The sequence below is a fragment of the Mya arenaria genome, chromosome 10, assembly GCF_026914265.1.
Source record: "Mya arenaria isolate MELC-2E11 chromosome 10, ASM2691426v1".
NCBI lineage: Eukaryota > Metazoa > Mollusca > Bivalvia > Myida > Myidae > Mya > Mya arenaria.
The window spans coordinates 70912116-70938482 of NC_069131.1; the positions used below are offsets into that span (position 1 = coordinate 70912116).

General features: G+C 37.2%; 1 protein-coding gene across 2 annotated transcripts in view; it reads right to left on the reverse strand.

Annotated features, from left to right (window-relative positions):
• Nucleotides 1–26367, reverse strand: part of LOC128206015 (replication factor C subunit 1-like) — a 34332-nt gene that overhangs the window by 2286 nt on the left and 5679 nt on the right. The window contains exons 4-21 of one of the 2 annotated variants that reach the window (XM_052908137.1): nucleotides 26276–26350; nucleotides 22745–22974; nucleotides 22425–22505; nucleotides 22052–22079; nucleotides 21290–21405; nucleotides 20550–20822; nucleotides 19903–19986; nucleotides 19441–19620; nucleotides 17729–17842; nucleotides 16543–16989; nucleotides 15873–16079; nucleotides 15434–15571; nucleotides 15041–15136; nucleotides 13623–13721; nucleotides 12608–12762; nucleotides 12089–12206; nucleotides 6592–6737; nucleotides 5728–5941 (exon numbers count right to left, since the gene is read on the reverse strand). In XM_052908137.1, coding sequence (XP_052764097.1) covers nucleotides 5728–5941; nucleotides 6592–6737; nucleotides 12089–12206; nucleotides 12608–12762; nucleotides 13623–13721; nucleotides 15041–15136; nucleotides 15434–15571; nucleotides 15873–16079; nucleotides 16543–16989; nucleotides 17729–17842; nucleotides 19441–19620; nucleotides 19903–19986; nucleotides 20550–20822; nucleotides 21290–21405; nucleotides 22052–22079; nucleotides 22425–22505; nucleotides 22745–22974; nucleotides 26276–26350 — 2801 coding nt within the window. Of the gene's footprint in view, nucleotides 1–5727; nucleotides 5942–6591; nucleotides 6738–12088; nucleotides 12207–12607; nucleotides 12763–13622; nucleotides 13722–15040; nucleotides 15137–15433; nucleotides 15572–15872; nucleotides 16080–16542; nucleotides 16990–17728; nucleotides 17843–19440; nucleotides 19621–19902; nucleotides 19987–20549; nucleotides 20823–21289; nucleotides 21409–22051; nucleotides 22080–22424; nucleotides 22506–22744; nucleotides 22975–26275; nucleotides 26351–26367 lie in introns of both variants that reach the window. The other variant, XM_052908136.1, reaches the window with a different exon arrangement.

Below are 26367 nucleotides of genomic sequence, written 5' to 3' on the forward strand. Positions count from 1 at the left end.
TAAGACGTTATTTGTCTTTGTGAGTTCGAAGAAGATTTTTTAAGTTTTCACTATAACCCATATAGAGAAAAACCATTAGCCCCGGGGTGTGGCCAATGTTGACCCCAGGGCCATAATTTGAACAAACTTTGTAGAGGTCCACTAGACGATGAATCATGCCAAATATCTAAGCTCTAAGCCACGTAAGTTCAGAGGAGATGATTTTTGAAGTTTTCACTATAAACATATAGAGAAAACCCATGACCCCCCAAGGGGGCGGGGCCAATTTTGACCCCAAGGCCATAATTTGAACAATCTTTGTAGAGGTCCACTAGATGATGAATCATGCCAAATATCTAAGCTCTAGTCCAAGTAAGTTCAGAGGAGAAGATTTTTGAAGTTTTAACTATAAACATATAGAGAAAACCCATGACCCCCCGGGGCGGGGCCAATTTTGAACAATCTTTGTAGAGGTCCACTAGACGATGAATCATGCCAAATATCTAAGCTCTAAGCAACGTAAGTTCAGAAGAGATTTTTTATTTTATTTACTATAAACATATAGAGAAAACCCATGACCCCCCGGGGCGGGGCCAATTTTGACCCAAAGGCCATAATTTGAACAATCTTTGTAGAGGTCCACTAGACGATGAATCATGCCAAATATCTAAGCTCTAGTCCAAGTAAGTTAAGAGGAGAAGATTTTTGAAGTTTTAACTATAAACATATCAAGTATACCCATGACCCCCCAGGGCGGGGTCAATTTTGACCCCAAGGCCATAATTTGAACAATCTTTGTAGAGGTCAACTAGACGATGAACCATGCCAAATATCTAAGCTCTAGTCCAAGTAAGTTCAAAGGAGAAGATTTTTGAAGTTTTCACTATAAACATATAGAGAAAACCCATTACCCCCGGGGCGGGGCCAATTTTGAATCCAAGGCCATAATTTGAACAATCTTTGTAAAGGTCCACTAGACGATGAATCATGCCAAATATCTAAGCTCTAGTCCAAGTAAGTTCAGAGGAGAAGATTTTTGAAGTTTTAACTATAAACATATAGAGAATACCCATGACCCCCCGGGGCGGGGCCAATTTTGACCCCAGGGCCATAATTTGAACAAACTTTGTAGAGGTCCACTAGACGATGAATCATGCCAAATATCTAAGCTCTAGGCCAAGTAAGTTCAGAGGAGAAGATTTTTGAAGTTTTCACTATAAACATATAGAGAAAATCCATTACCCCCGGGGCGGGGCCAATTTTGACCCAAGGGCCATAATTTGAACAAACTTTGTAGAGGTCCACTAGACGATGAATCATGCCAAATATCTAAGCTCTAGGCCAAGTAAGTTCAGAGGAGAAGATTTTTTAAGGTTTTCACTATAAACATATAGAGAAAACCAATGACCCCTCGGGGCAGCGCCAATTTTGACCCCAGGGCCATAATTTGAACAAACTTTGTAGAGGTCCACTAGACGATGAATCATGCCAAATATCTAAGCTCTAGTCCAAGTAAGTTAAGAGGAGAAGATTTTTGAAGTTTTAACTATAAACATATCAAGTATACCCATGACCCCCGGGGCGGGGCCAATTTTGACCCCAGGGCCATAATTTGAACAAACTTTGTAGAGGTCCACTAGACGATGAATCATGCCAAATATCTAAGCTCTAGGCCAAGTAAGTTCAGAGGAGAAGATTTTTGAAGTTTTCACTATAAACATATAGAGAAAACCCATGACCCCCGGGACGTGGCCAATTTTGACCCCAGGGCCATAATTTGAACAATCTTGGTAGAAGACCATTTGGTGATCCTACCTACCATATATCAACGGCCTAAGCCTTGTGGTTTGGGAGAAGAAGATTTTTAAAGTTTTTCCTTTTGGTTGCCATGGCAACCAGAGTTCTGTATGGAATTGAATTCTTTGAACAACTTTGATAGAAGACAACCCAAGGAACCTATGAAGTTTTATTAATATTGGCCTAGCGGTTAAGGAGGAGATGTCTTTTAAGTAAATTGTTGACGGACGACGCACGCCTCACGACGGACAAAAGGCGATCACAAAAGCTCACCATGTCACAAAGTGACAGGTGAGCTAAAAAGGCAATTTCATAAAAAAAAAATCTAAAAAGATATTATTATAAATTGGAAATAAAATTTAGTAGAATTACGTATGGTTATGTAAATCAATAATAAATCCAAAAATATTTATATAATGTGATTGTAAGTCTTAATAAGAACAATTAATATCTGCCATAAATAGAATGATACAAGAAAATCCAAATAGACATTATTTAAGAGTCAGTAGTTGCACTTGCAAAATGATAATCATATTTATCAGATATATGAAACAGCTGAAAGTTCTCAAACATAGACATTTATGTTCAAATATCACCGGTAAATAAAAATAATTGACCTAGTGACCTAGTTTTTGACCTGGGTTGACCCAATATGGAACTTGACCTAGCTTATGTTAAGATGATCATTCTGACCAAGTTTCATTAAGATAAGGCTAAAATTGTGACCTCTATTTTGTTCACAAGGTTTTTCTAATAATTGACCTAGTGACCTAGTTATTGACTGCGTATGACCCAATATCGAACTTGACCCAGATTTTATAGAGATGATCATTCTGACCAAGTTGCATTAAGATTAGCCTAAAATTGTGACCTCTATTGTGTTCACAAGGTTTTTGTACTAATTGACCTAGTGACCTAGTTATTGACCGTGAATGACCCAATATCAAACTTGACCTAGATTTTATAGAGATGATCATTCTGACCAAGTTGCATTGAGATTAGGCTAAAATTGTGATCTCTATTGTGTTCACAAGGTTTTTGTAATAATTGACCTAGTGACCTAGTTATTGACCGTGAATGACCCAATATCGAACTTGACCTAGATTTTATAGCGATGATCATTCTGACCAAGTTGCATTGAGATTAGGCTAAAATTGTGACCTCTATTGTGTTCACAAGGTTTTTCTACTAATTGACCTAGTGACCTAGTTTTTGACCTGGGTTGACCCAATATGGAACTTGACCTAGCTTATGTTAAGATGATCATTCTGACCAAGTTTCATTAAGATAAGGCTAAAATTGTGACCTCTATTTTGTTCACAAGGTTTTTCTAATAATTGACCTAGTGACCTAGTTATTGACTGCGTATGACCCAATATCAAAATTGACCCAGATTTTATAGAGATGATCATTCTGACCAAGTTGCATTAAGATTAGCCTAAAATTGTGACCTCTATTTTGTTCACAAGGTTTTTTTAATAATTGACCTAGTGACCTAGTTATTGACTGCGTATGACCCAATATCGAAATTGACCCAGATTTTATAGAGATGATCATTCTGACCAAGTTGCATTGAGATTAGGCTAAAATTGTGACCTCTAATGTGTTCACAATGTATTTCTACTAATTGACCTAGTGACCTAGTTTTTGACCCCAGATGACCCAATATCGAACTTGACCTAGATTTCATAGAGATGATCAGTCTGACCAAGTTTCATAAAGATTAGGTCAAAATTGTGACCTCTGTTGTGTTCACAAGGTTTTTCTAATAATTGACCTAGTGACCTAGTTATTGACTGCGGATGACCCAATATCGAACTTGACCTAGATTTTATAAAGATGATTATTCTGACCAACTTGCATTGAGATTAGGCTAAAATTGTGACCTCTATTGTGTTCACAAGGTTTTCGTACTAATTGACCTAGTGACCTAGTTATTGACCGTGAATGACCCAATATCAAACTTGACCTACATTTTACAGCGATGATCATTCTGAGCAATTTGCATTGAGATTAGGCTAAAATTGTGACCTCTATTGTGTTCACAAGGTTTTTCTACTAATTGACCTAGTGACCTAGTTATTGACCGCGGATGACACAATATCGAACTTGACCTAGATTTTATAGAGATGATCATTCTGACCAAGTTGCATTGAGATTAGGCTAAAATTGTGACCTCTAATGTGTTCACAAGGTATTTCTTCTAATTGACCTACTGACCTAGTTTTTGACCCCAGATGACCCAATATCGAACTTGACCTAGATTTCATAGAGATGATCAGTCTGACCAAGTTTCATAAAGATTAGGTCAAAATTGTGACCTCTGTTGTGTTCACAAGGTTTTTCTACTAATTGACCTAGTGACCTAGTTTTTGACCTGGGTTGACCCAATATGGAACTTGACCTAGCTTATGTTAAGATGATCATTCTGACCAAGTTTCATTAAGATAAGGCTAAAATTGTGACCTCTATTTTGTTCACAAGGTTTTTCTAATAATTGACCTAGTGACCTAGTTATTGACTGCGTATGACCCAATATCGAAATTGACCCAGATTTTATAGAGATGATCATTCTGACCAAGTTGCATTAAGATTAGCCTAAAATTGTGACCTCTATTGTGTTCACAAGGTTTTTGTACTAATTGACCTAGTGACCTAGTTATTGACCGCGGATGACCCAATATCGAACTTGACCTAGATTTTATAAGGATGATCATTCTGACCAAGTTGCATTGAGATTAGGCTAAAATTGTGACCTCTATTGTGTTCACAAGGTTTTTGTACTAATTGACCTAGTGACCTAGTTATTGACCGTGAATGACCCAATATCAAACTTGACCTACATTTTACAGCGATGATCATTCTGAGCAATTTGCATTGAGATTAGGCTAAAATTGTGACCTCTATTGTGTTCACAAGGTTTTTCTACTAATTGACCTAGCGACCTAGTTATTGACCGCGGATGACACAATATCGAACTTGACCTAGATTTTATAGAGATGATCATTCTAACCAAGTTGCATTGAGATTAGGCTAAAATTGTGACCTCTAATGTGTTCACAAGGTATTTCTACTAATTGACCTACTGACCTAGTTTTTGACCCCAGATGACCCAATATCGAACTTGACCTAGATTTCATAGAGATGATCAGTCTGACCAAGTTTCATAAAGATTAGGTCAAAATTGTGACCTCTGTTGTGTTCACAAGGTTTTTCTAATAATTGACCTAGTGACCTAGTTATTGACTGCGGATGACCCAATATCGAACTTGACCTAGATTTTATAGAGATGATTATTCTGACCAACTTGCATTGAGATTAGGCTAAAATTGTGACCTCTATTGTGTTCACAAGGTTTTTGTACTAATTGACCTAGTGACCTAGTTGTTGACCGCGGATGACCCAATATCGAACTTGACCTACATTTTATAGAGATGATCATTCTGACCAAGTTGCATTGAGATTAGGCTAAAATTGTGACCTCTATTGTGTTCAAAAGGTTTTTCTACTAATTGACCTAGTGACCTAATTATTGACCGCGGATGACCCAATATCGAACTTGACCTAGATTTTATAGAGATGACCATTCTGACCAAGTTGCATTGAGATTAGGCTAAAATTGTGACCTCTATTGTGTTCACAAGGTTTTTCTACTAATTGACCTAGTGACCTAGTTTTTGACCCCAGATGACCCAATATCGAACTTGACCTAGATTTCATAGAGATGATCAGTTTGACCAAGTTTCATAAAGATTAGGTCAAAATTGTGACCTCTATTGTGTTCACAAGCAATTGTGAACGGACGGACGGACGGACGGACGGACGGACGGACGACGGACGAAGAGTGATCACAAAAGCTCACCTTGTCACTACGTGACAGGTGAGCTAAAAAACAACAAATTTTAGCATTGGGTATGGGCAAAAAAATCCTAAGTCCATAGATCTGTGTACCTTGGAGCTGAGTTTACTGAGAGGATCTGAACTGTTCGGCCACTTGGTGACGTCAAGGATGTTATCAAAATCGTCCTTGATGATGTCATATTCATCCATCATGTGAATGACATCTGGTACCCCCTCGGCCTCACGCGATACCAGTGGCTCCGTCAAAGAGTAACGCATGAATGGTAGGTAGTCCAGATTCAGCGCACGCTTGTCACCGGAAATCCTGAAAATAAATATTTAAAGGTTAAGAGACCCACCATACATCGATGTGACTAGTAATGTTCAGCGTGTTGTTTTTTTAAAGTCTCCACCAACTTTGTCTTCCAAAAATTGGGAACATTTCAGACTTTGGAAAATTGCACCACCGTACCAAGTAAATGGTATGACAGCAGAAAAACCTGTTTAGACATTTAAATATAAAATAAACTGTGTTATAGCTAGTTATTTGATGACCTTGTTTGTGTTTTTTGAAATTATGCCATTACAGAAACGGTGTCCAGCATATCAGGAAAAGATAACAGCTTATTGCAGAAAATGTACACTTTTTTTCAAGGGGAAAGAGCCTTTAAAGGGCGGTAAATTGTAGAGATCAAGAATGGAAAACTGTCATAAGATATGCCCATCGAAATCATAAATGCATTAATTTTAAGTTTATATAATTCAAGCAATTCAAGGGCCATTACTCTGAAGTTAGATGGCTTGTTATCGAACTTTGCCGAGATACTATGCCCATACACGCATTGTCTAAGTTTGATGAATGGAAAAAAGCTTTTCTAGAGTGCAGACAACTGAGCGGATGCCATCTGCTGCCAGTGAATTCATTAAATTTCCTATCTTATGACAGGCCTTAAAAAAAACACTGAGGCAACTCACTGTAGCCTCATGTGTGTGCGGAGCTCCTGGAGAATTCGGTCGTTCTTGCCAGTGGTGGAGTTCTTCCCAAGCCAGCTGGGAAAGCTGATCATCTGTCCAATATTCCCACGCATATACTCTCCCGGAATTACACTTGCGTACATCGCCTGAAATGCAGTGAGGGAAAGATATTATATTAATGATAAATAGGCTAAACTATGGGTTGATAAAACGTTGATTGAAGCGTTTCAATAATAGTGGTGGAATAGTGTAGAGTCAGTTTCCTCATGCACATACCGTTCATGTAAAACAAACAACTGGAAGGATAGACCAAGTCACAGTCCCTCTAAGTACAGTTGTGCCACAGTCATATTTAATAGTGATCATGTTCTCACTGCTGTTGTTGACCCAGTGTACGAAATTCAGATTTGAATCCACAAGCCCATTCGGGCTACCAGATGGGAAATTTTACTAGCCCAAAACCAATTTCACTAGCCCAAACATAAACACCATAAATAATCATTTGTTTGGAAGAATTTATTGAAGTTTTATTATGATTTTGACTACAAAACGAGCACACTCATTCAATTTCAATAGTTCAATAAATGTTCCTTAATCTGGACAAGTCAATGTGTCAATGCATCAATTTATTAAGCAAAGTGAACTTCTCGCAGACTAAAAAATCGCTCTCCCCACCCCACAGAAAAAACAAGAGATGTTTGTCAAACATTATGCCCCCTGAGCGCCAAGTTGCCAGAAATATTTGGACAATTGAATGAAATATGCATGGACTGAAATGACAGCTGATTTGTCATTGGATGCATATGAGGCAGGTCATCTACTTATGATAACTTAAGAAGGCAAATAAATGCCCAACTAAAATAGTAACATAAAAGAAAATCATTTCTATACAAACATTTATACATCAATCCCAATCATCTGTGCATGCATTAAAAAAATATGGACAATCAGAAAACCTTTTTTCAGCTTACAGTCACACTGACCTTGACCTTTGACCCACTGACCTCAAAATCAATAGGGTTCATCTGCTGGTCATGACCAATAAGCCTACCTAGTATGAGGTCCCTGGGTCAAAGCGTTCTCAAGTTATTGATCGGAAACCGTTTTTCATGTAAAGGTCACACTGACCTTGACCTTTGACCCACTGACCTCAAAATCAATAGGGTTCATCTGCTGGTCATGACCAATACACCTACCAAGTATGAGGTCCCTGGGTCAAAGCGTTCTCAAGTTATTGATCGGAAACCGTTTTTCATGTAAAGGTCACACTGACCTTGACCTTTGACCCACTGACCTCAAAATCAATAGGGTTCATCTGCTGGTCATGACCAATAAGCCTACCTAGTATGAGGTCCCTGGGTCAAAGCGTTCTCAAGTTATTGATCGGAAACCGTTTTTCATGTTAAGGTCACACTGACCTTGACCTTTGACCTCAAAATCAATAGGGTTCATCTGCTGGTCATGACCAATACACCTACCAAGTATGAGGTTCCTGGGTCAAAGCGTTCTCAAGTTATTGATCGGAAACCGTTTTTCATGTAAAGGTCACACTGACCTTGACCTTTGACCCACTGACCTCAAAATCAATAGGGTTCATCTGCTGGTCATGACCAATAAGCCTACCTAGTATGAGGTCCCTGGGTCAAAGCGTTCTCAAGTTATTGATCGGAAACCGTTTTTCATGTTAAGGTCACACTGACCTTGACCATTGACCCACTGACCTCAAAATCAATAGGGTTCATCTGCTGGTCATGACCAATACACCTACCAAGTATGAGGTTCCTGGGTCAAAGCGTTCTCAAGTTATTGATCGGAAACCGTTTTTCATGTAAAGGTCACACTGACCTTGACCTTTGACCCACTGACCTCAAAATCAATAGGGTTCATCTGCTGGTGATGACCAATACACATACCAAGTATGAGGTCCCTCGGTCAAAGCGTTCTCAAGTTATTGATCGGAAACCATTTGGTATTCCGACCGACCGACCGACAGACAGACAGACCGACCGACCGACCGACATGTGCAAAACAATATACCCCACTTTTTTCAAAAGGGGGCATAAATATAGGTAGATAAGTTATAGTGAAACATATAAATAATAAAGCTTTCAAAAAGTTTAAAAAAAAGGCGAAATATTTACTGACTCTGTTGAACATATAATTAATTATTAAAAGATGATAAGAATTATGCATGTACAATTATTGTAGTTCTCTTATCCAAAAGGGGTACATCACATAAAGGTTTTGAGTGGTCTGGGGGTTATATACAGACCACACAAAACCTTTATCTGATGTACCCAAAAATTTTGATATTGATATTTAGCGTAGCTGTTTTTCACTGCCATTGTAATTAGCGAGATCTGCCGAGGTTATCGTTTATTTACATAATGGAGAGTTATTGACGTCATTGAGTTTGACACAGTTACTGGTTACAAACAGAGCGATAGTCACTTGTCACTTCGGGCTTTAACTAGAGCTGTCACAGGAGTGACGAATACCCCCAAATGCCGCCTGAGCACAGGAATGGCAAACCATTCCTTTGAAAAGAGGCCATAACTAAGGTTACTGCACACTGCATCTTCTTTTATCATGCATGTATTGTTTGTCCGGAAACCGTTTTTTCTATTTTCGTAACAGTGCACAAAAACCTTTACTCCACTGGCCCCATTTTCAATCACAAGCATTGTCTTCACAGAGGCTGCCTATACAGCAAGTTTCATCACAATATCTCATGCCTAATTAAAGTTATGAAGCAGAAACCATTTTTCTATTTTTAGTAACAGTGACCTTGACCTTGGCCCCACCAGCCCCAATATCGAACTTGACCTGTATCTTCTGATGTTACACCTGTTTACCAAAAAATGTTCAAATCTGTCAAGCATTTCATGAGTTATCGTCCGGAAACCATTTTTCTATTTTTAGTAACAGTGACCTTGACCCCACCAGCCCCAATATCGAACTTGATCTGTATCTTCTGATGTTACACCTGTGTACCAAAAATTGTTCAAATCCGTTTAGCCTTTCATGAGTTATCGTCCAGAAACCCTTTTTCTTTTTTTAGTAACAGTGACCTTGACCTTGGCCCCACCAGCCCCAATATCGAACTTGAGCTGTATCTTCTGATGTTACACCTGTGTACCAAAATTTTTTCAAATCTGTCAAGCCTTTCATGAGTTATCGTCCGGAAACCGTTTTTCTATTTTTAGTAACAGTGACCTTGACCTTGGCCCCACCAGCCCCAATATCAAACCTGACCTGTATCTTCTGATGTTACACCTGTGTACCAAAATTTTTTCAAATCTGTCAAGCCTTTCATGAGTTATCAGCCGGAAACCGTTTTTCTATTTTTAGTAACAGTGACCTTGACCTTGGCCCCACCAGCCCCAATATTAAACTTGACCTGTATCTTCTGATGCTACACCTGTGTACCAAAAAGTTTTCAAATCTGTCCAGCCTTTCATGAGTTATCGTCCGGAAACCATGAAAACCGACAGACAGACAGACCGACCAACAGACCGACCGACAAGCTCACTCCTATATACCCCCTCAAACTTGGGGTATAATTACTCTTGACATGTGTTTATCCATACTAATTGAATAAACAAACATTCTGCTCATGGCTTGCAGCCCTGAACCGCAGAGGAATAAGATTTTTGATCATCGTAAATTTCGGCAATTCTAACTTCGCTTTGATCTTTCGCCGTTGTCAAGGCGACTTGGTCTTACTCGCTTGTATTGCCCGGTAGGACGCATTCTTAAAAAATAAGCGTATAAAACATGATGCTTTACGCGTTTAATTGGCATGTTGTTTTTTTATTAAAATTCATTTGGAAAACAAGAGGCCCAAAAGGGCCTATGCTCTACTGGCATGGCTCTTGTGGTCATTTTCATTTCTGTAGCTTTAAAAATAAAAGTCAGTCAAAGGTCAATGTCAAGGACATCTGAGGACAACATTAATGCTTGTTTGCAAAACTGTTCACATGATCAAAATTTCATTACTGTAGATTTAAAAATTAAAAAATTAAGTCAAAAGGGATGGGGCCAGCTTTTGCCCAAGGGGCATTATTTCAAATGTTTTCAAATGCATCATATAATGCTCCACAACAAATATCAAAGGTATGGGCCTTGTGGTTTGAAACAAGAAGATTTTGAAAATATTTCTTAAATAAGTTATTTATAAGCATAATTTGAACAAACCTTCACAAGCAAGTATGACTTTACATGTAAACTTGGCTAAAATAGACTTCGCTCATGTAGACTTGGCTAAAAATAGACTTAGCAAAAAATAGCATTTTTTTATACTTTCAAGACCCATAATCCAGGCATGCATGGGTAGATCTGGCTGGTTTTCAAAAGGAACCGAGTTCTAATGGATATCTAAATACTGTACAAGTTTCATCGAGATACAATCAAAACTGAAGACTGTATTGTTTACAGACACACTGATTTTTTTATACTATCAAGGGCCATAATCTAGGCATGCATGGGCGGATCTGGCTGGTTTTCGAAAGGAACTGAGCTCTAATGGATATCTAGATACTGTACAAGTTTCATCGAGATACAATCAAAAATGAAGACTGTATCGTGTTCACAACCAATTGTTTACACAATAGCATTTTTTTTATACTATCAAGGCCCATAATCTAGGCTTGCATGGGCGGATCTGGCTGGTTTTCAAAGGAAGCAAGCTCTAATGGATATCTAGATCCTGTACAAAGTTCATGGAGATACAATTAAAACTGAAGACTGTATCGTGTTCACAAGCAATTGTTTACAGACGCACGGACGCACGGATGCACATACTACGTTCACATTTCCATCGCATAAGCTCTTCTGGCCTTTGGCCAGTAGAGCTAAAAAACGGTTGCCCGGTTGGGCTAGTTTTTACGGAATTTTGGTAGCCCGAGCTGAAATTCGGTAGCCTCGGGCTATCGGACTACTGCGACTTTCGAACACTGTTGACCACTATAATACCAAGTGCCCACATACCAGGGTGTGCGGTTTCAAGTTGTTGCACAATAATGCTCTGGTAAAAGAATATTTGCAACAGCACAAACACCTCTTATCTCTCTACTTGTGACTTCAGTTTGAATCCTTTCAAGTCATGTATATGCAGATGTCATTTTGAGATGCACAGTGCCATTGAGGGCCTTATACCAGTGAATTAACAATCTACCATAAGAAGAAATCATAATGGCAGTTTCTGATTGAATGTCACAGATCACAAAATGTGTGGATGACCAGAGGGAATACTTTGAGGGACTAAAACTGACATTTCCGTCATGACACAAGCTATAGAGATAAGGTACTTACCATTACTCATTAAACGCTCCTGGTATAACGTGAATCTATTCAAATAATACAGGCTGTTTTAACAGAATCTTTCTTCATATACTGAACAACCTTATGAGAATTTGGACACAATACGGGGGGAAATAAAAACTTTCTTAATGTGGGAAATTTCGACTCCAAAATCATTAGAATACAGCCCTGGTACCTCAAGTCCCAGTAGACTCCATGATTGACTATTTCTGATGTTCCTCTCCACAACATCGCTGTCACACAGGGAGTCAGCTGCGCGTGCTAGTAGGGACAGGTGACGGTTTTGGTTCCCTCTAGAATGAAGCACAAAGATAGTGGTGAATGTCATACAAGTTCAGAGATTAGTACAAGTCATTATAAAGTCAAAAATATAATTACAAGTTTTATGCTTCATGAAAATAATGGACTGAATGTTTTTTATCCACCCAAGTTTGACAATTCAATGGCCATAACACTAAATTTAATAGCTGATGTCAAAAAGTTGTAAAGTTTAAAAATTGAACCGTTATAATTATAAATTGTAAAACATTAACTTTGCAGAGAAGGGTGTTATAAACATCAAGATTTCCTGGACAAAAAGCGGCATGATGCTGTCATCCATACATTCATAGAGGATTTTATATGACTCTCAGAAAATACAGAAAGGTCTGTCAAATCATAGAGCATTAACTGTTATAATTATAAAAAAACGTACTTGGCAGCAAAGGGTGTTACGTGAATGTAGTTTTCCTGGACAAACAGCGGCGCGATGTTGTAGTCGTGAAAGAACAGGTCTGCCTTGTCGTTAATGGTCATGTTTCGGGTCTCCTCTCCGCCTACAAATACCTTTCGACACACGTCAAACGGACCCTGTCAAGAAGAAAGATTTAAGCATAGTCATGGAATAAGTTCACACATGAAACAGACCCAGACCTAAGAGGAAAGATAAAGGCAAGCCGAAAAGGAGTTGAAAACAGCAAGCTCTTAATTCTAAAAATGTCGTGAACGGCCTTCATGCAATCTTTGATTTGGTAAATTAGATCTAGTTTGAGCTATACATTCAGTGCTCCAGCTAGCCCATTTTGCTTGTCCATTTCATAAGACTACTCTGCCCTTTCCAAATCCTAGCTGGAGCACTGTATACAGTGTGTGTATACTATGTGATGACTTGCGCTATAAATGCTACATCGGAAGACAAAATTTTGATTCGAATGAAAACTTAAAACAAAGATAACTTCACTATATCTTCACCATGTTGAGTGAAACATAGCGCAGTCTACGCGGCTTATGGAGCCCCGCCTTTGGTCTTTTACCAGAGTTTGATTGAGAGTTTAGTTTCTTAAAACACTTTGACAAAGCTTTTTACAATACGGCCTTCTGACGTAGCACTGTCAAAACATTATTTTGGAAACAGGTTTGTCTAAGTGTTTGATGAAAAAATTGCCTTATTGAACTCTGTTAATACAACGAAGGTGGATCTATTGCTCTTTAAGCGGCATAGACTGCCCTTTGTTTCATTAAAATTGTTGTCGTAAAATTGAAGTTATCTTTGGTTAAAATCTTCATTTTAAGCAAAATGTTGCCTTCTTACGTAGCATACATGACATAATTTATCTCGTGTGTACAGACACTGGTATATATGTGAGCAAATACATGTACATGTATGTTGTAAAGTGACCGTTTATTTTATCAAATATCTATTTCCCTGATAACCTAGATTTTGTACCTACCAATTTGATGTCCTTATGCGCCTGTTTAGAGTCCAATTTCACCTGGTCATAGGTAACAGCCTTGTCTGCTGCTGTCCACATGGACAGGTTGTGTAAAACCTAGATATGCAATGTACAAACATGCATGTAGTCACCTCCATTAGAACATTTGACACATGAATAATAATATTGCAGTTATAAAGGTCTTCCGTTTTTAGCGTAGATTACTGATGGATGTCAAATTGGGAGCTTGTAGTAATTTTATAGTAGTTTTAGTAGTTTTGTGTAGTCCCTTAGTGGTATCCTAGGAATAGGATGCACAGTAAGTTGGAAATAGCCTTTAATAGGCGCAAGTATTGCCCGCTGGGCCAACCCTCTTATAGTTTCCAATGTATTATTGACAGATAACAGGACAATCAACAAATAGTTTTCTGAATCCAATCTCATTTTTGGCCGTAAAATGTAAATAACTCAAATATCTATAAAAATGCCTTAGACCTAAAAAAAATATTGTTTGGTTAGGGTTACATCCTTTTCAAAAATAGGTAGGGTAGGTAGGCTTTTTATTTTATTTTTTTATTAGGCTTTATACAAGAATGTTATTTTCATCATTGGAGAATGGTGTTAAAGTTATCTTCTGTATAAGCATTTAAGATTTTAAACTACATATTGAAAAGCAATTAAAAAAAAAAGAAAAAAATATTATTTTTTTTTGTTTTCGTTTTTCATTATTTTTTTTCAAACTGACTATAAAAACGGAAGGGTCGGCGCCTATTCCGTAGGTAGGGTCGGGTAACCCGAACCAAATGTATTTTTTGTTTAGGCCTTAGATATCACCGTAACAAATTTCTTATTCTTTTAATAAACCATATAAGCTTAACAACAAGAGCACCATGAAGCGGCGGCATCATCATCTGTTATTTATTCACTTGAAAAAGGGGAATAACTCAGTTTCATTTCAATATATTGAACAATGGTTAAGTTAAGGCAAACATTATTTAAATTTGTCCAAACAATGACGCCGAAGCTATCAAAATTCCTCACCTCGTTTCATTTGAAAAACAGACAAGCCAAAAATGCACAGAATGCAAGCGTTTTAAAAACTGACAATTTGGCAGTCTGGACTGATTTTGACTTTGCTGAAACGTTTTCAGAATTTTTTTAAAAATTATAATACACAAACAGTGTATGTCATACCACATCCCAAAAATACCAGGGGACATCCATGAGGGCAAATATTTCTGTATTAATAGACTTCGCTATTTTTATTACATAAAAGAAATGTCATAATCAGCGTCCTTTTCTCATGTTAAAAATTGTCACACAAATATTTTTCATATTATATAAGTCCTGATTAAAATGATTACGCTGGAAGTATAATCAATGGTATCTACATTACAATAGGAACATCATGAGTACACTGGCAAGCTACAACACACCTGTCTCATGTCCTGGTTGGCTGCAAGGATAATTTCGTTGACAGCAGGTGGCGGGATGGTGAGGCCCTCCTTGAAGGCTATAGACATCACCGCTCCCTATACAATTAATAATATTTATTATGGTAAAAAGATGTGTTTCACTTTCAAAGTTTGATTGCCCAGGCCATTAATGGTTATAAACATTGCAGAACCAGCTTCTGCATGCGTAGATAAAAATCTGCATACATTCAAGACACCTTTTTTTTTTAAAGCATGATAAACAATCATTTTATTGCCATTTTTTAAGCAATTATTTTCTGTCCTATTTAACTACACCGCTGACTCTCACCACTACATATTTTATAGACCAATGTGCATTCTTGTTACCCCCATAAAAGCACATCCCCAACCCACCTTGATTTGCTCCACCCTCGGCCTCTGGAAGCGCAGGTCGAAGGTGTAGTTGGCCAGCGTACGCATCTTCTGGTGGTTCCGGTCATTACACATTGTGATGATCGGGATACGAGTGTTCTTGATTAAGTTCACTAACTCCTGATGAATGCAAAGAAAGAACTGGGTGTTTAACAACACCAAAATAATATCCCCCCATTTAAAGTCTTATACTAAAGATTTAAAGGCTGTTATAATTATAAAAACCATTTGTGTTGATTGCAATTAAAACAATGAAGCATTTATTATTACATACACACTGTGACACTATACAGAAATTTCATGGTTAGCATTCAAGATATGATTTACTGTTTTGACTGAAAATTTGGTACCTACCATACGCAACATTTTTGAGACCATTGCCCTAATCATTATGTACAGTACAGTAATTGATCAATTGTACCTGGACGCCACCGCGATCCTGGTTTCCTGACATACCATCCACCTCGTCCATAATGAGGCAGTGTTTGTGCCCGTGGGTAAGTGAAGACCCAGTTCCAATGTAGTCCATCATAGTCGTATTGCGCACGGACGTGGCTATTACTTCCTTCAGACTCTTGGCATTACGTGTGTCAGACGCATTCAGCTCAACATATGAAAAACCTGCCTCCTGTTGAATTAAAAAGAAAGCTGTTACAAAGTTTAAGTTTTCAGAAGTCATACAAATCATATTCCCCTGCTAGGTAAAAAAAATCCTCTGGATATTTACTCCATCCCCTAGCCCCCTAGCAGGAGATAAATGTGTCTCAAAATTTAAAATTATCTCTACAAAATCCACCGGGAATCTTTCCCAAAATATGGCATGCATGAAAAAATCTATGTTTTTAATTCCATCATTGCATTGTTTCTAGTATAATTCTATTGCCAGTTTAACTTCTTGTAAGAACTTACCACATTTTCTCATGTTTCAATAATGTTCTCAGTGTTGCATCGATTTCTTTTTTCAGATATAAAAATGTAAATTATATCCTTGACACTAAAAGCATTTGAACCTTTTTACTGGACTATAACTCAGCTACACGAGTAATTATCTGAAAATCTTCAGTTTTACAGAAGTACAAATCTTTACAAACCTGGCAGACTATGGTGGCAGTTGTTGTTTTTCCAATTCCTGGTGGACCTGACAACAATGCTGCTTTAAACCCCGCCCCTGTGTCACTTCCACCCTTACCAAAGAACTTCCCTGTTGTAACCGGTTTAACACCTGCTGCTTGATTTTTATGCCAGGAATTCAGCCAATCAAGCAGCTTCTTGGCATTACTCTTATCTCCAGTCTGACCAATGATCTGCTTCAACTGTGTTGGTTTGTATTTGTCAACCCAAAGTAACGAAGGCTGTGATTGGTCAGTTTTGGTTTTGTTACTTGACACTGATTGGTTAGATTTTAAATCACTGGAATTAGACACTGTTGTCATTGAAGCTGGTATGTTTTTGGCACTGACGGAATTAGTTTTTGACGGAGTTTCTCTTTTGAATGATGAAAGATTTTCCTTCGAAGACTTTGGAGTTAATGAATGTTCCTGCAATGTAAAGAAACATCCCTTCTTGCAACCTTACAGTACTTTAGTGATTCATATTCAAATTTGCTTGAAGACATCACTCATGAACTCATAATTCACTAACATGGGTCCCAAGCAACCCCACCATGCACATGTTAGGAATGATCGATCCTTAGAATAAATAATAATTGACTCAGAATGAGCATCAAAATGAATCACTGGTGGTGGTCAAATTAACACAAACTATTTTCAGTATTCTCTGATATCTAACATTCATTTGATATGACTAAAGTATTTATGGGTACATCCACGCAATTTTAAATGAACCCAAGGCAAATAAAGTTAGCTGTATGATTTAAACCTTGACGTCTCATCTCATTCTACATTCTTATCGTCACTGAAATTAGACTTTGGGTGAACAAGCCCAAATTCTGACACAAGTGCTTGTCATCAACATTCTTAACAAAGACCTGCTGTATAAAAAAATTGGAACAATCCCTTTTAACATTTTACCAGTGCAAGGCTTGCTGTCTTGTGCTATTCGACCACTATTCTTATACTAAAGAAAGAGTTTATGACTCAACAGATTTGACAATAAAATATAGTCAAACAATTCATTGTGAACATTTTAAGCTTAATCTTTACTTTCATAATTTTACTTAATAGAAAATATATGTCATTTTTAAATATATTATTCAGTACACCATACATCATACAGATAAACAAAAACCATCTCCCAAACCTCTAAACTCTTTGTCACCTTTTTAACTGACTGTTCAGCCTGTAAGGTATATTTGGACGTCTTGCCAGGTCGAGTTCTGATCAGGTCCAGTAAAGCATCTTCATCTATAATCTTAGTCTTCATTGACTCAGCCTGAAAGTTTACACCATAAGAATCAAACATACATTGAAGCTAGAAATTCAATTTTGGAAACAAAACTTATCCTTTAACAAGTTATTGTTGGAAACAATGTATGCTCCCAGGCTGGGTACAAACTCTGAAAACTCATGTAGCCAGAACGTTCTGATTATGTTCTCATCTCTTGTTATAAGTTAAGCTTTCCACAAAGTGTCATTGAATTCTAGCCAGTTGTTGCTGAGAAATAGCCAAACACATGAACAGAGAGACCACCTAGTCCTATATCATAATGAATAGAAATTAAAAGAGCTCTAGAATAGACCAATAGAATTAACCAATAGACTTATTGTAGTAATAAGTTTCTGATTCAATCATACATTAGGCCTAAAAAAAAATATGTCTGTTTCGGGTAACCCGACCCTACCTATAAAAATGCGCCGACCCTTACTGGTTTTTTTCTGTTTCTAAGCAAAAAAAATATTCGTTAGCGAATAGAGACTTACGAAGGGCGGATAAATGCAGATTTCCATCAGAATTATTGTTTATATGATAAAACAAAGTCAGGCAATGACAGTAATGTTGGAAAGACCGCCATGTGCAAGAAAACACTCTGAACTTACGACAGATTTTGAAAAAATAATAATAATAATAAAAAAACAAGAGATGTTAGTGAAACATTTATGCCCCCTTGGGAGCCAAATTGTTAGTAGGATTTGGACACTTAAATAAAATATGGACAATCAGAAAACCTTTTTTCAGCTTACAGTCACACTGACCTTGACCTTTGACCCACTGACCTCAAAATCAATAGGGTTCATCTGCTGGTCATGACCAATAAGCCTACCTAGTATGAGGTCCCTGGGTCAAAGCGTTCTCAAGTTATTGATCGGAAACCGTTTTTCATGTTAAGGTCACACTGACCTTGACCTTTGACCCACTGACCTCAAAATCAATAGGGTTCATCTGCTGGTCATGACCAATACACCTACCAAGTATGAGGTTCCTGGGTCAAAGCGTTCTCAAGTTATTGATCGGAAACCGTTTTTCATGTAAAGGTCACACTGACCTTGACCTTTGACCCACTGACCTCAAAATCAATAGGGTTCATCTGCTGGTGATGACCAATACACATACCAAGTATGAGGTCCCTCGGTCAAAGCGTTCTCAAGTTATTGATCGGAAACCATTTGGTATTCCGACCGACCGACAGACAGACAGACCGACCGACCGACCGACCGACATGTGCAAAACAATATACCCCACTTTTTTCAAAAGGGGGCATAAAAAAATCCCTACCTACCCTACCTAGAAATTTTGGGAAGGTTACCCTAAACAAACAATTTTTTTTTTTGGCCTTACAACAGCCTACAGTCAAATACATTTCTTTTGTTAATTGTGTATTTCCTAAAACCTTTTAAGCAATTGCTTATGGTTAAATATCCTTAAAACCTCCTTGAATTACCGAACGTTTACAAATAATTTTCATAGATACATATCTTAGATCTCTTAAAAGTATTACTCATAGTAACATGTATAAAAAACTACCTTGTATATTATACCAAAAACCAATATACCTGTACATATGACGTAAACCAAACAAAAACAATCCAAACCTTAGTCATTTTGCTCTGCCCTGGGTCCCGACCAGCCACAACATAGTCGGTCTTCTTGCTGACATTTCCTGTCACCTTCCCACCATAACGTTCTACAGCTGTCTTAGCCTCGTCACGCTCAAAGGATTCGAGAACTCCTGTTATCACAAACGTCAGACCCTCAAGGCAATTCTCAGCTCCCTGAAATGATTGCATTACGATCAATAGCCTTAAACACTGGTATGTATTATGAGCACTAGACCATGAACCACACTGAAATGTTTAAAAAAAAATGTTATCAAGAGTCCGAAATGAAGTCATCACGCTTGTAAATGGCCATTATCACATTCATGCTCAAACTACATTCATGCTAAAACTATTCATGAACAGCTATTATCACGAACATCATGACTAAGTACTGACTATCAGCACTAAAGGCTTAAGCAAATCTAAAAAAAATCACTTCTTTAAAAGACAGCCTACCTCTGGGATTTCCTTTGCTCCTAGTGACTGTGGTCCGGCCCTGTTCAGGTATGCCCGGTAACCAGCCCGATTTGGAGTAAATCCCTGAAATACACAAATCATCTCAAACAATAAACCCTAAAAACTGTACAAGCAAGCTGGGATCCATTCTTATGTAAGACTAACTTATCAAAGCTGGATTGTATTGGTAGCTACAAAGCGATATGAATAAAAAATCCCTATTAGTATCCATTTGACGAGGGCATGAAAAAGTTCCAATAATTGAGCTAAAGCTTAAGATCCCCTACAGATCATACCTTTTATCTGTAGAAACATCATGTTATCTTACACTAACACTCGGCCAATTATTTAGAACTTTGTTACAGTTTACAAGGTGATTAACCATTGTTAATTTTTTTAACTATTTGATGTGCTCAGATCTATAAATATAAAAATTACAGCTGATTGAAGTGTGGCAATTAACTTTCCAGAGTTGCAACAATTTGAAGTTAACAACCAGGATGTTTACAATGTTGTAAATTTCATCAAAGGTCTGAACAATCCACATACTTTATTGATTTCAGCCTTATTTATTTTAAAAACACAGTTTTATACTTTAACACAGTTTTATACTTTAACACAGTTTTATACTTTTTCCTGAAACTTACATCATCAGGTTTGGCGGGGCTGACTTTACTTCCGTCTGCTTTGGCTGGTGAGGTTTTATGTTGTGACGTCTTTTGTGGAGTTTTCTTGCTAAGGGAGCCCACAGCAGTTTGCGCCTTGTCTGGGGTGGTTTTTGGAGATGTTTTCTTGCTATGAGAACCATCGTCAGAGTGCGCTAGAGCTGACTTGGTCTGGTCAGGCTTCTTTGGAGATGTTTCTGATTTTCGTTCTGATCGGTTCATTACAAACTCCATCTTCGATTTCTTTGGACTAGGCTGAAGATTAAAGGCATATTGTTTATTAATGATTTCTTATTGACAAAACTGTAGATTACAAGTGGGTGCATTTTAGCCAGACGATGTGACTTGCAGTTCATATGCATGTAAATTGTTCACAACTGTTCCAGTAATCAAATAAGTCTTTTGTTTGAACAAACCAAATTCATATACTACTGCTTGGCATTATTACATCTTTGAACAAGCCCTGCTTTACAAAACCCAGAATTTGAGCAAGCCCAGAAAGCATTTTAAAAGTACAGGGCTTGCTGGCTTGTGCTAATTTCGACCACTGTTGTTTAAAGTTTCAAACTGATAACACAAAAGAATCAGCACTATTCCAAACATTTAATATTCTTAACAAGTAAAAAGACACCAAAACTCCACAGCTATAAAAATAACTTTGCAAAAAAAACAAAAACTGCATTTATAATTAAAATTTAGACCATGTTAACAGTAGGGCCCACCTTTTTTAGTTCTGGCGTATCTGGAACAAGGATTGTGGATTTTTTGTCAGGCAGGCCGGCTTCCTGTTTTGCCCTGCTGGCCAGTTTACTGGATAGGCTGGGCTTATCACCACTATCTTCTGTGACATGAATAAAAAAGTTAATTTAAGAATGCTTTACTTATCAATAGCCAATGCAATAGTGAGCATACATATACATACTTTGTTGTGTTTGAGCCTTACAGCTTGAAACCAGTATTTGGAGATACAAACAAGAGCCCCACAAAGCAATGTAATGCATGTCTCTAGTTGTGTTTTCTATAATCAAGCAAGAGGATTTTAAAAGTCAACCTAGCTCATTTTAAAAATATATAAAAAAGATACAGATATAAAAGAAAGATGTTTCAAACAGTGAATATATCAATTTGATTATTTTCAGTTTTTAAATTTTAACCCGTTCTCATGTCCAAATAAAACTTCAGCGCACACAGTGCTGGGACACAATAAGTAGACATCATTTCCTAAATATCATTACATTTTGGCGCACTGTGCTGAAACAAAAATGCAATAAAATGTCATTTAATATCCTTTTTATGCATATAATAAAATGAAAAAAATGATATTTCAGTGTAAGATTGCAATATATTTCACCTTGTAAACACCAAAAATGAATATTTTACTCGTAAAATATAAGATTTGGTCCTCCCTCAGTCAAATATATTATAATCTTGCACTGAAATCAACAATTATACTGCAGATATTGAGATAATGAAAAAATACATACCCACAGATTCTGTTTTCACTTCAGGCTCCTATAAGGAAAAACACCAAATAAGAAAAACACCATTGTCATAGTAGATATTTCAGCTTTTAGCTGTCTACAACTAAGACCAGTAAAACAAGAGTCTGTTTGGGATTCCCTTACCAACCCTTATTTATTGCACCTGATTCTTATTATTTTTTTTATTGGCACTGAACTATTTTTTCTATTTTTTGTTTTGTTTTGAGTACATGTACCATACGCCTTATTTTAAATGGCTGTGAATTTGTGCAGTTATAGTCTTATAGAAAAATCTTTACAGCTATGAAAATAAAGACTTGAAATAAGGACAGAGAATTTACCCATTTCAGCAAGTGTGACCTTGACCTCTACTCACCTTGACAGCTGTGAGGGCATCTTCGTCCAGCAGTTCCAACGTGCGCTCAAACTCATCATCACTGTGCATCTCAAAATCGTCCTGATCAAAATATACACACCAACATGTAAGTGTTATTAGACTTAATACAGGAGAATATTATAACACTTTCATAAAATCATAGTCACGCCTCAAATATAATTTTAAGAGTTATCAAGGAATATCCAAACAAAAATAGATGTTCAGTTCTACAAACACGTTCAATCTAATACACATCAAAGGTGATATTTCCTACAAATCTGACCATACCCCAGCCACATTTCCTACTTATCTCACCATACCTCAGCCACTTTTGTTGCTGGCACAGTCTTTCTCTCCACTCTGTGTACAGACGAGCTTCCGAAGAAATCTGCTGCCAACACTGTCTGTTTCTGTGACTCTGGTTTCCCATCTTTCTTCCCGTTGTGATCAGTTTTCCCAGGTGTCTTCTGTGGGCTTTGCCCGCTAAGAAAGTTGTCCATGAATGTCTTTTTGGGCTTAATTTCTTCCAGCTCCTCTTCATGGTAGCCCCCTGAAAGAATTGTGACATGTTTGTTAAACACAGGAATATGATTGACCATCGCAGCTGAAGGGCTAAAACCATTTTGGTGGTTGGTTTTGGGGGCCCCAATGTTGGTCAGAGAAGGTGGAGCACCCTGCTGCAGAAGCAAAACCAGCTTTGAAGAAGCCCTTTTGAGGGCTCTTCTGCCATTAAATTTGAACTGAACTTGAGCGTCAATACTTACAACAAATAAAGAAACAACAAAAAGGAACCAGTTAAAAAAAATCCAGGGCATTGTTTTGGGGTCACTCGAGCCATGAAAGGGTTTATTTTAAGCTAACACCTTTTAAACTGAGGACCACTGTATGAGTATTATTGTAGGAAAATGTATCGTATCAAGTCATCTACAGTCGAACCTCGTTATGTCGACTTTTTCGGGACCTAGTGAAAAAAGTCGAGATAACAAAAAGTCGACTCATCCGAATTACAAAAAATATCACCAATCCCAACACATTTGAGTTGGATTGTACGATGTTTATGTGACCAGACCGATGTTTATCTGACCGGACTGTGCATTGCCGATTTTACTTATTGATATCATTTGGAATACTTCTGTTTTAATCATCAGTTCAGCATGGTTTACTTTCAAGGAATCTGATTGGTCAAAGGTTTATGTAACCTTTCCTATGATTGGTTCGTGGATATTTCGCTCACTGTTTCCCACGATTTTCTGCAGTCAAGACGTGTTTCATGCAGTCTTATTTTTAGTAACTTTAAAATCATTGCTAGTCCTTTGGAGGTTTGTTTCAAGGTATGCATTCCTAGTTTTATCCATGTATTTGTCTGTGTTCTCGCTGAGATGATTTATGTCATTTTGTGTAGCGCTTTTATTCGTGACTGTCAAAGATAAGGTGTTATCCGAAAAGCGGTATATTATTCTATAAAATAACATAACAATTGATCTTTTCCCTTATATAATCTATGTACACTTACTATTCTTTTAACTTACTTTTTAGAGACTAACTAACCATTTCAATCACTGTGGGTGAGGGGAGGTGTACTGGAGCAGTTTTCAATACCACATATTGGTAAGTACAGTGTATGAATATGTTGTACAGTGGAACCTCGCTAAACCGGATCTCCACAAAACCGGAATCTTCGGGATACCGGACTTTTTTCAGAGTCCCGATTTTTCCCTTATACTTTTCAATGTAAAATAATCCCCACAAAACCGGAACCTCGGAATTCCGGATACCGGACAAAAAAATCGAGAAAATTTGTTAGTTGTCAACGTAATTTTACCTCGCAAAACCGGACGTTTATTTGTTCAAACATGTCAAAATGATTTTGTGTATTAGGAATTCGCGAATCGCGTGTCACTTTATCACTTTGTTTTGACAGCCCGTGCGTCGTTAAATATTGCACCTTTGATGTTGTGATAACTCGATAATGATGATTCCGCTGTGGATTGACTGCCGCGCGATAATCAAACGTTAATCAAACTTGTGAAAAGAAAAATTGATTGAGACATTAATTTGTTTGTTGTAGAAAATAAAGAACTAGAAACGGTTATTAAGTGATCATTTTGGGGGGTTGTTTTATCTAAAGACTTCTATGAGTGAATCAAATTAGAGCGGTGCGTTGATTAAAATATCAATATACTTAACAAGCATTAAATTACGCGAGTTGTTTTATTTTTTTAGACTCGGAAAAAAGATGATTATAAAAACGCAGAAATATGTTTATCACTTTTGCATGTGCTTTAATCATGTCTCAACCTCCGTCTAAACTTACTCCGTACATCAAATCCTCACTAAACCGGAATCCTCACTAAACCGGAAATTTTCCCCGGTCCGGACCTTGTCCGGTTTAGTGAGTTTTCACTGTATACGCTGTACAATGTTTTGTATTTGCTTTGACCGTTTGTCATTGTGGTTATATGTTCTTTTGTATTACATTGTATGCCATGTTAGTACATGTCATTGTGTGTTATGCGTTATATTGTACTGTAGGCAACTAGCAGTCTTTTATCCCATCTTCTATTTATATATGTATGTGTCTTGATTACATTGTTAATGTATATAATATATCTTGCAGATTACAAGTCTTCAGAACATGACTTGCGTTGGTATTTATACCTGGATTACCATACTGTTATATTTACATCCACAATTGAACGGTCTTGTTAAATATTTTCATTGTGAAAACAGCAGACTTATTATTGAAAAATAAAGTGAAACAAAAGAAGAATTATTTGTGTCAAATTTCTTTCTTTTATGTTTATGGATCACACAAAACACATATAAAACCACAATTGCATACATTTGTACATTGTAAGCTTTTATACCGGGTCCTTCTCTGAATTGGTCGACCAGAGCAGTGGAACTAACATTTGACATTTTGTAGTTATTCTTTCTGTTCCCATTCGGGATTGATATCTAATCAATAAAATGTTCATGTTTTATACAATACCAAAGAGCTTGAGCAATAAATGTCTCTTTAATCAAATACATAAACAAACAACTTTAATTATTCACACTTACCAATTACATTTTTGTATCCCCTAATTATGACAGTTTGTTATATTGACACAAACGATATTTTGCGGCATGCCGCAAACCGTCATGAATATTTTCACACCTACGTCTCGATCTACAGTCCGACATAAAGAACATAGGAAATGTGTGAAATTCAACCACTGGGACTGAAAAACGAGGTCGACATAGCGAAAAAATCGAGATAAAAAAATCGATACAAACAGATTTATTTTATATAGAATAAGAAGGAATAAATTCGGGACCGGAAAAAAAAGTCGACATAACCGGAAAGTCGACTTATCCGACGTCGACATCGCGAGGTTCGACTGTAGTTCACATTTTCCCCAATCTCAGACCTTTTTTTTATTACCAGGGGATTATTTAATCTCCCTACAGAAGGAGTGCAAATGTATCTGATTAGAATGTGGATTACTAAAGATGTACATGCACTTACAGTTCTTATCTGATAAAGTTTGGGTTGAAATCTGGCCCTATTCCAACTGCTCAAACATAAGTATACTTTCATCCAAAATGTGAAAATAAAATTTTTAATTGCTGTTTGGGCTTTTCGTTGTTTTGTTTTTTATATTATCTCTTCATAAAAAGCTTGGTTCAGGTATTGAAGAGTTCATTTATTGTAAAAGAAGAAAACTTGATCACAATCTTCTTCCTTCCCTCGTCTCATTTAATGTTCATTTCTTTGTAAAATTCAAATTCCCATTTTACGTCGAAATGACTCATGTTTCTAAATTCCACCGACCACCTTCCCAAAATAGTTGATAAACAGTTTATACCTGAGCCACCTATGTGTACAACTTTCCTGGACTTTCTCTGCTTCTTCTCCTTCGGCACCGGGTCTTCATCAGAATCTAGATACAGCACAAAA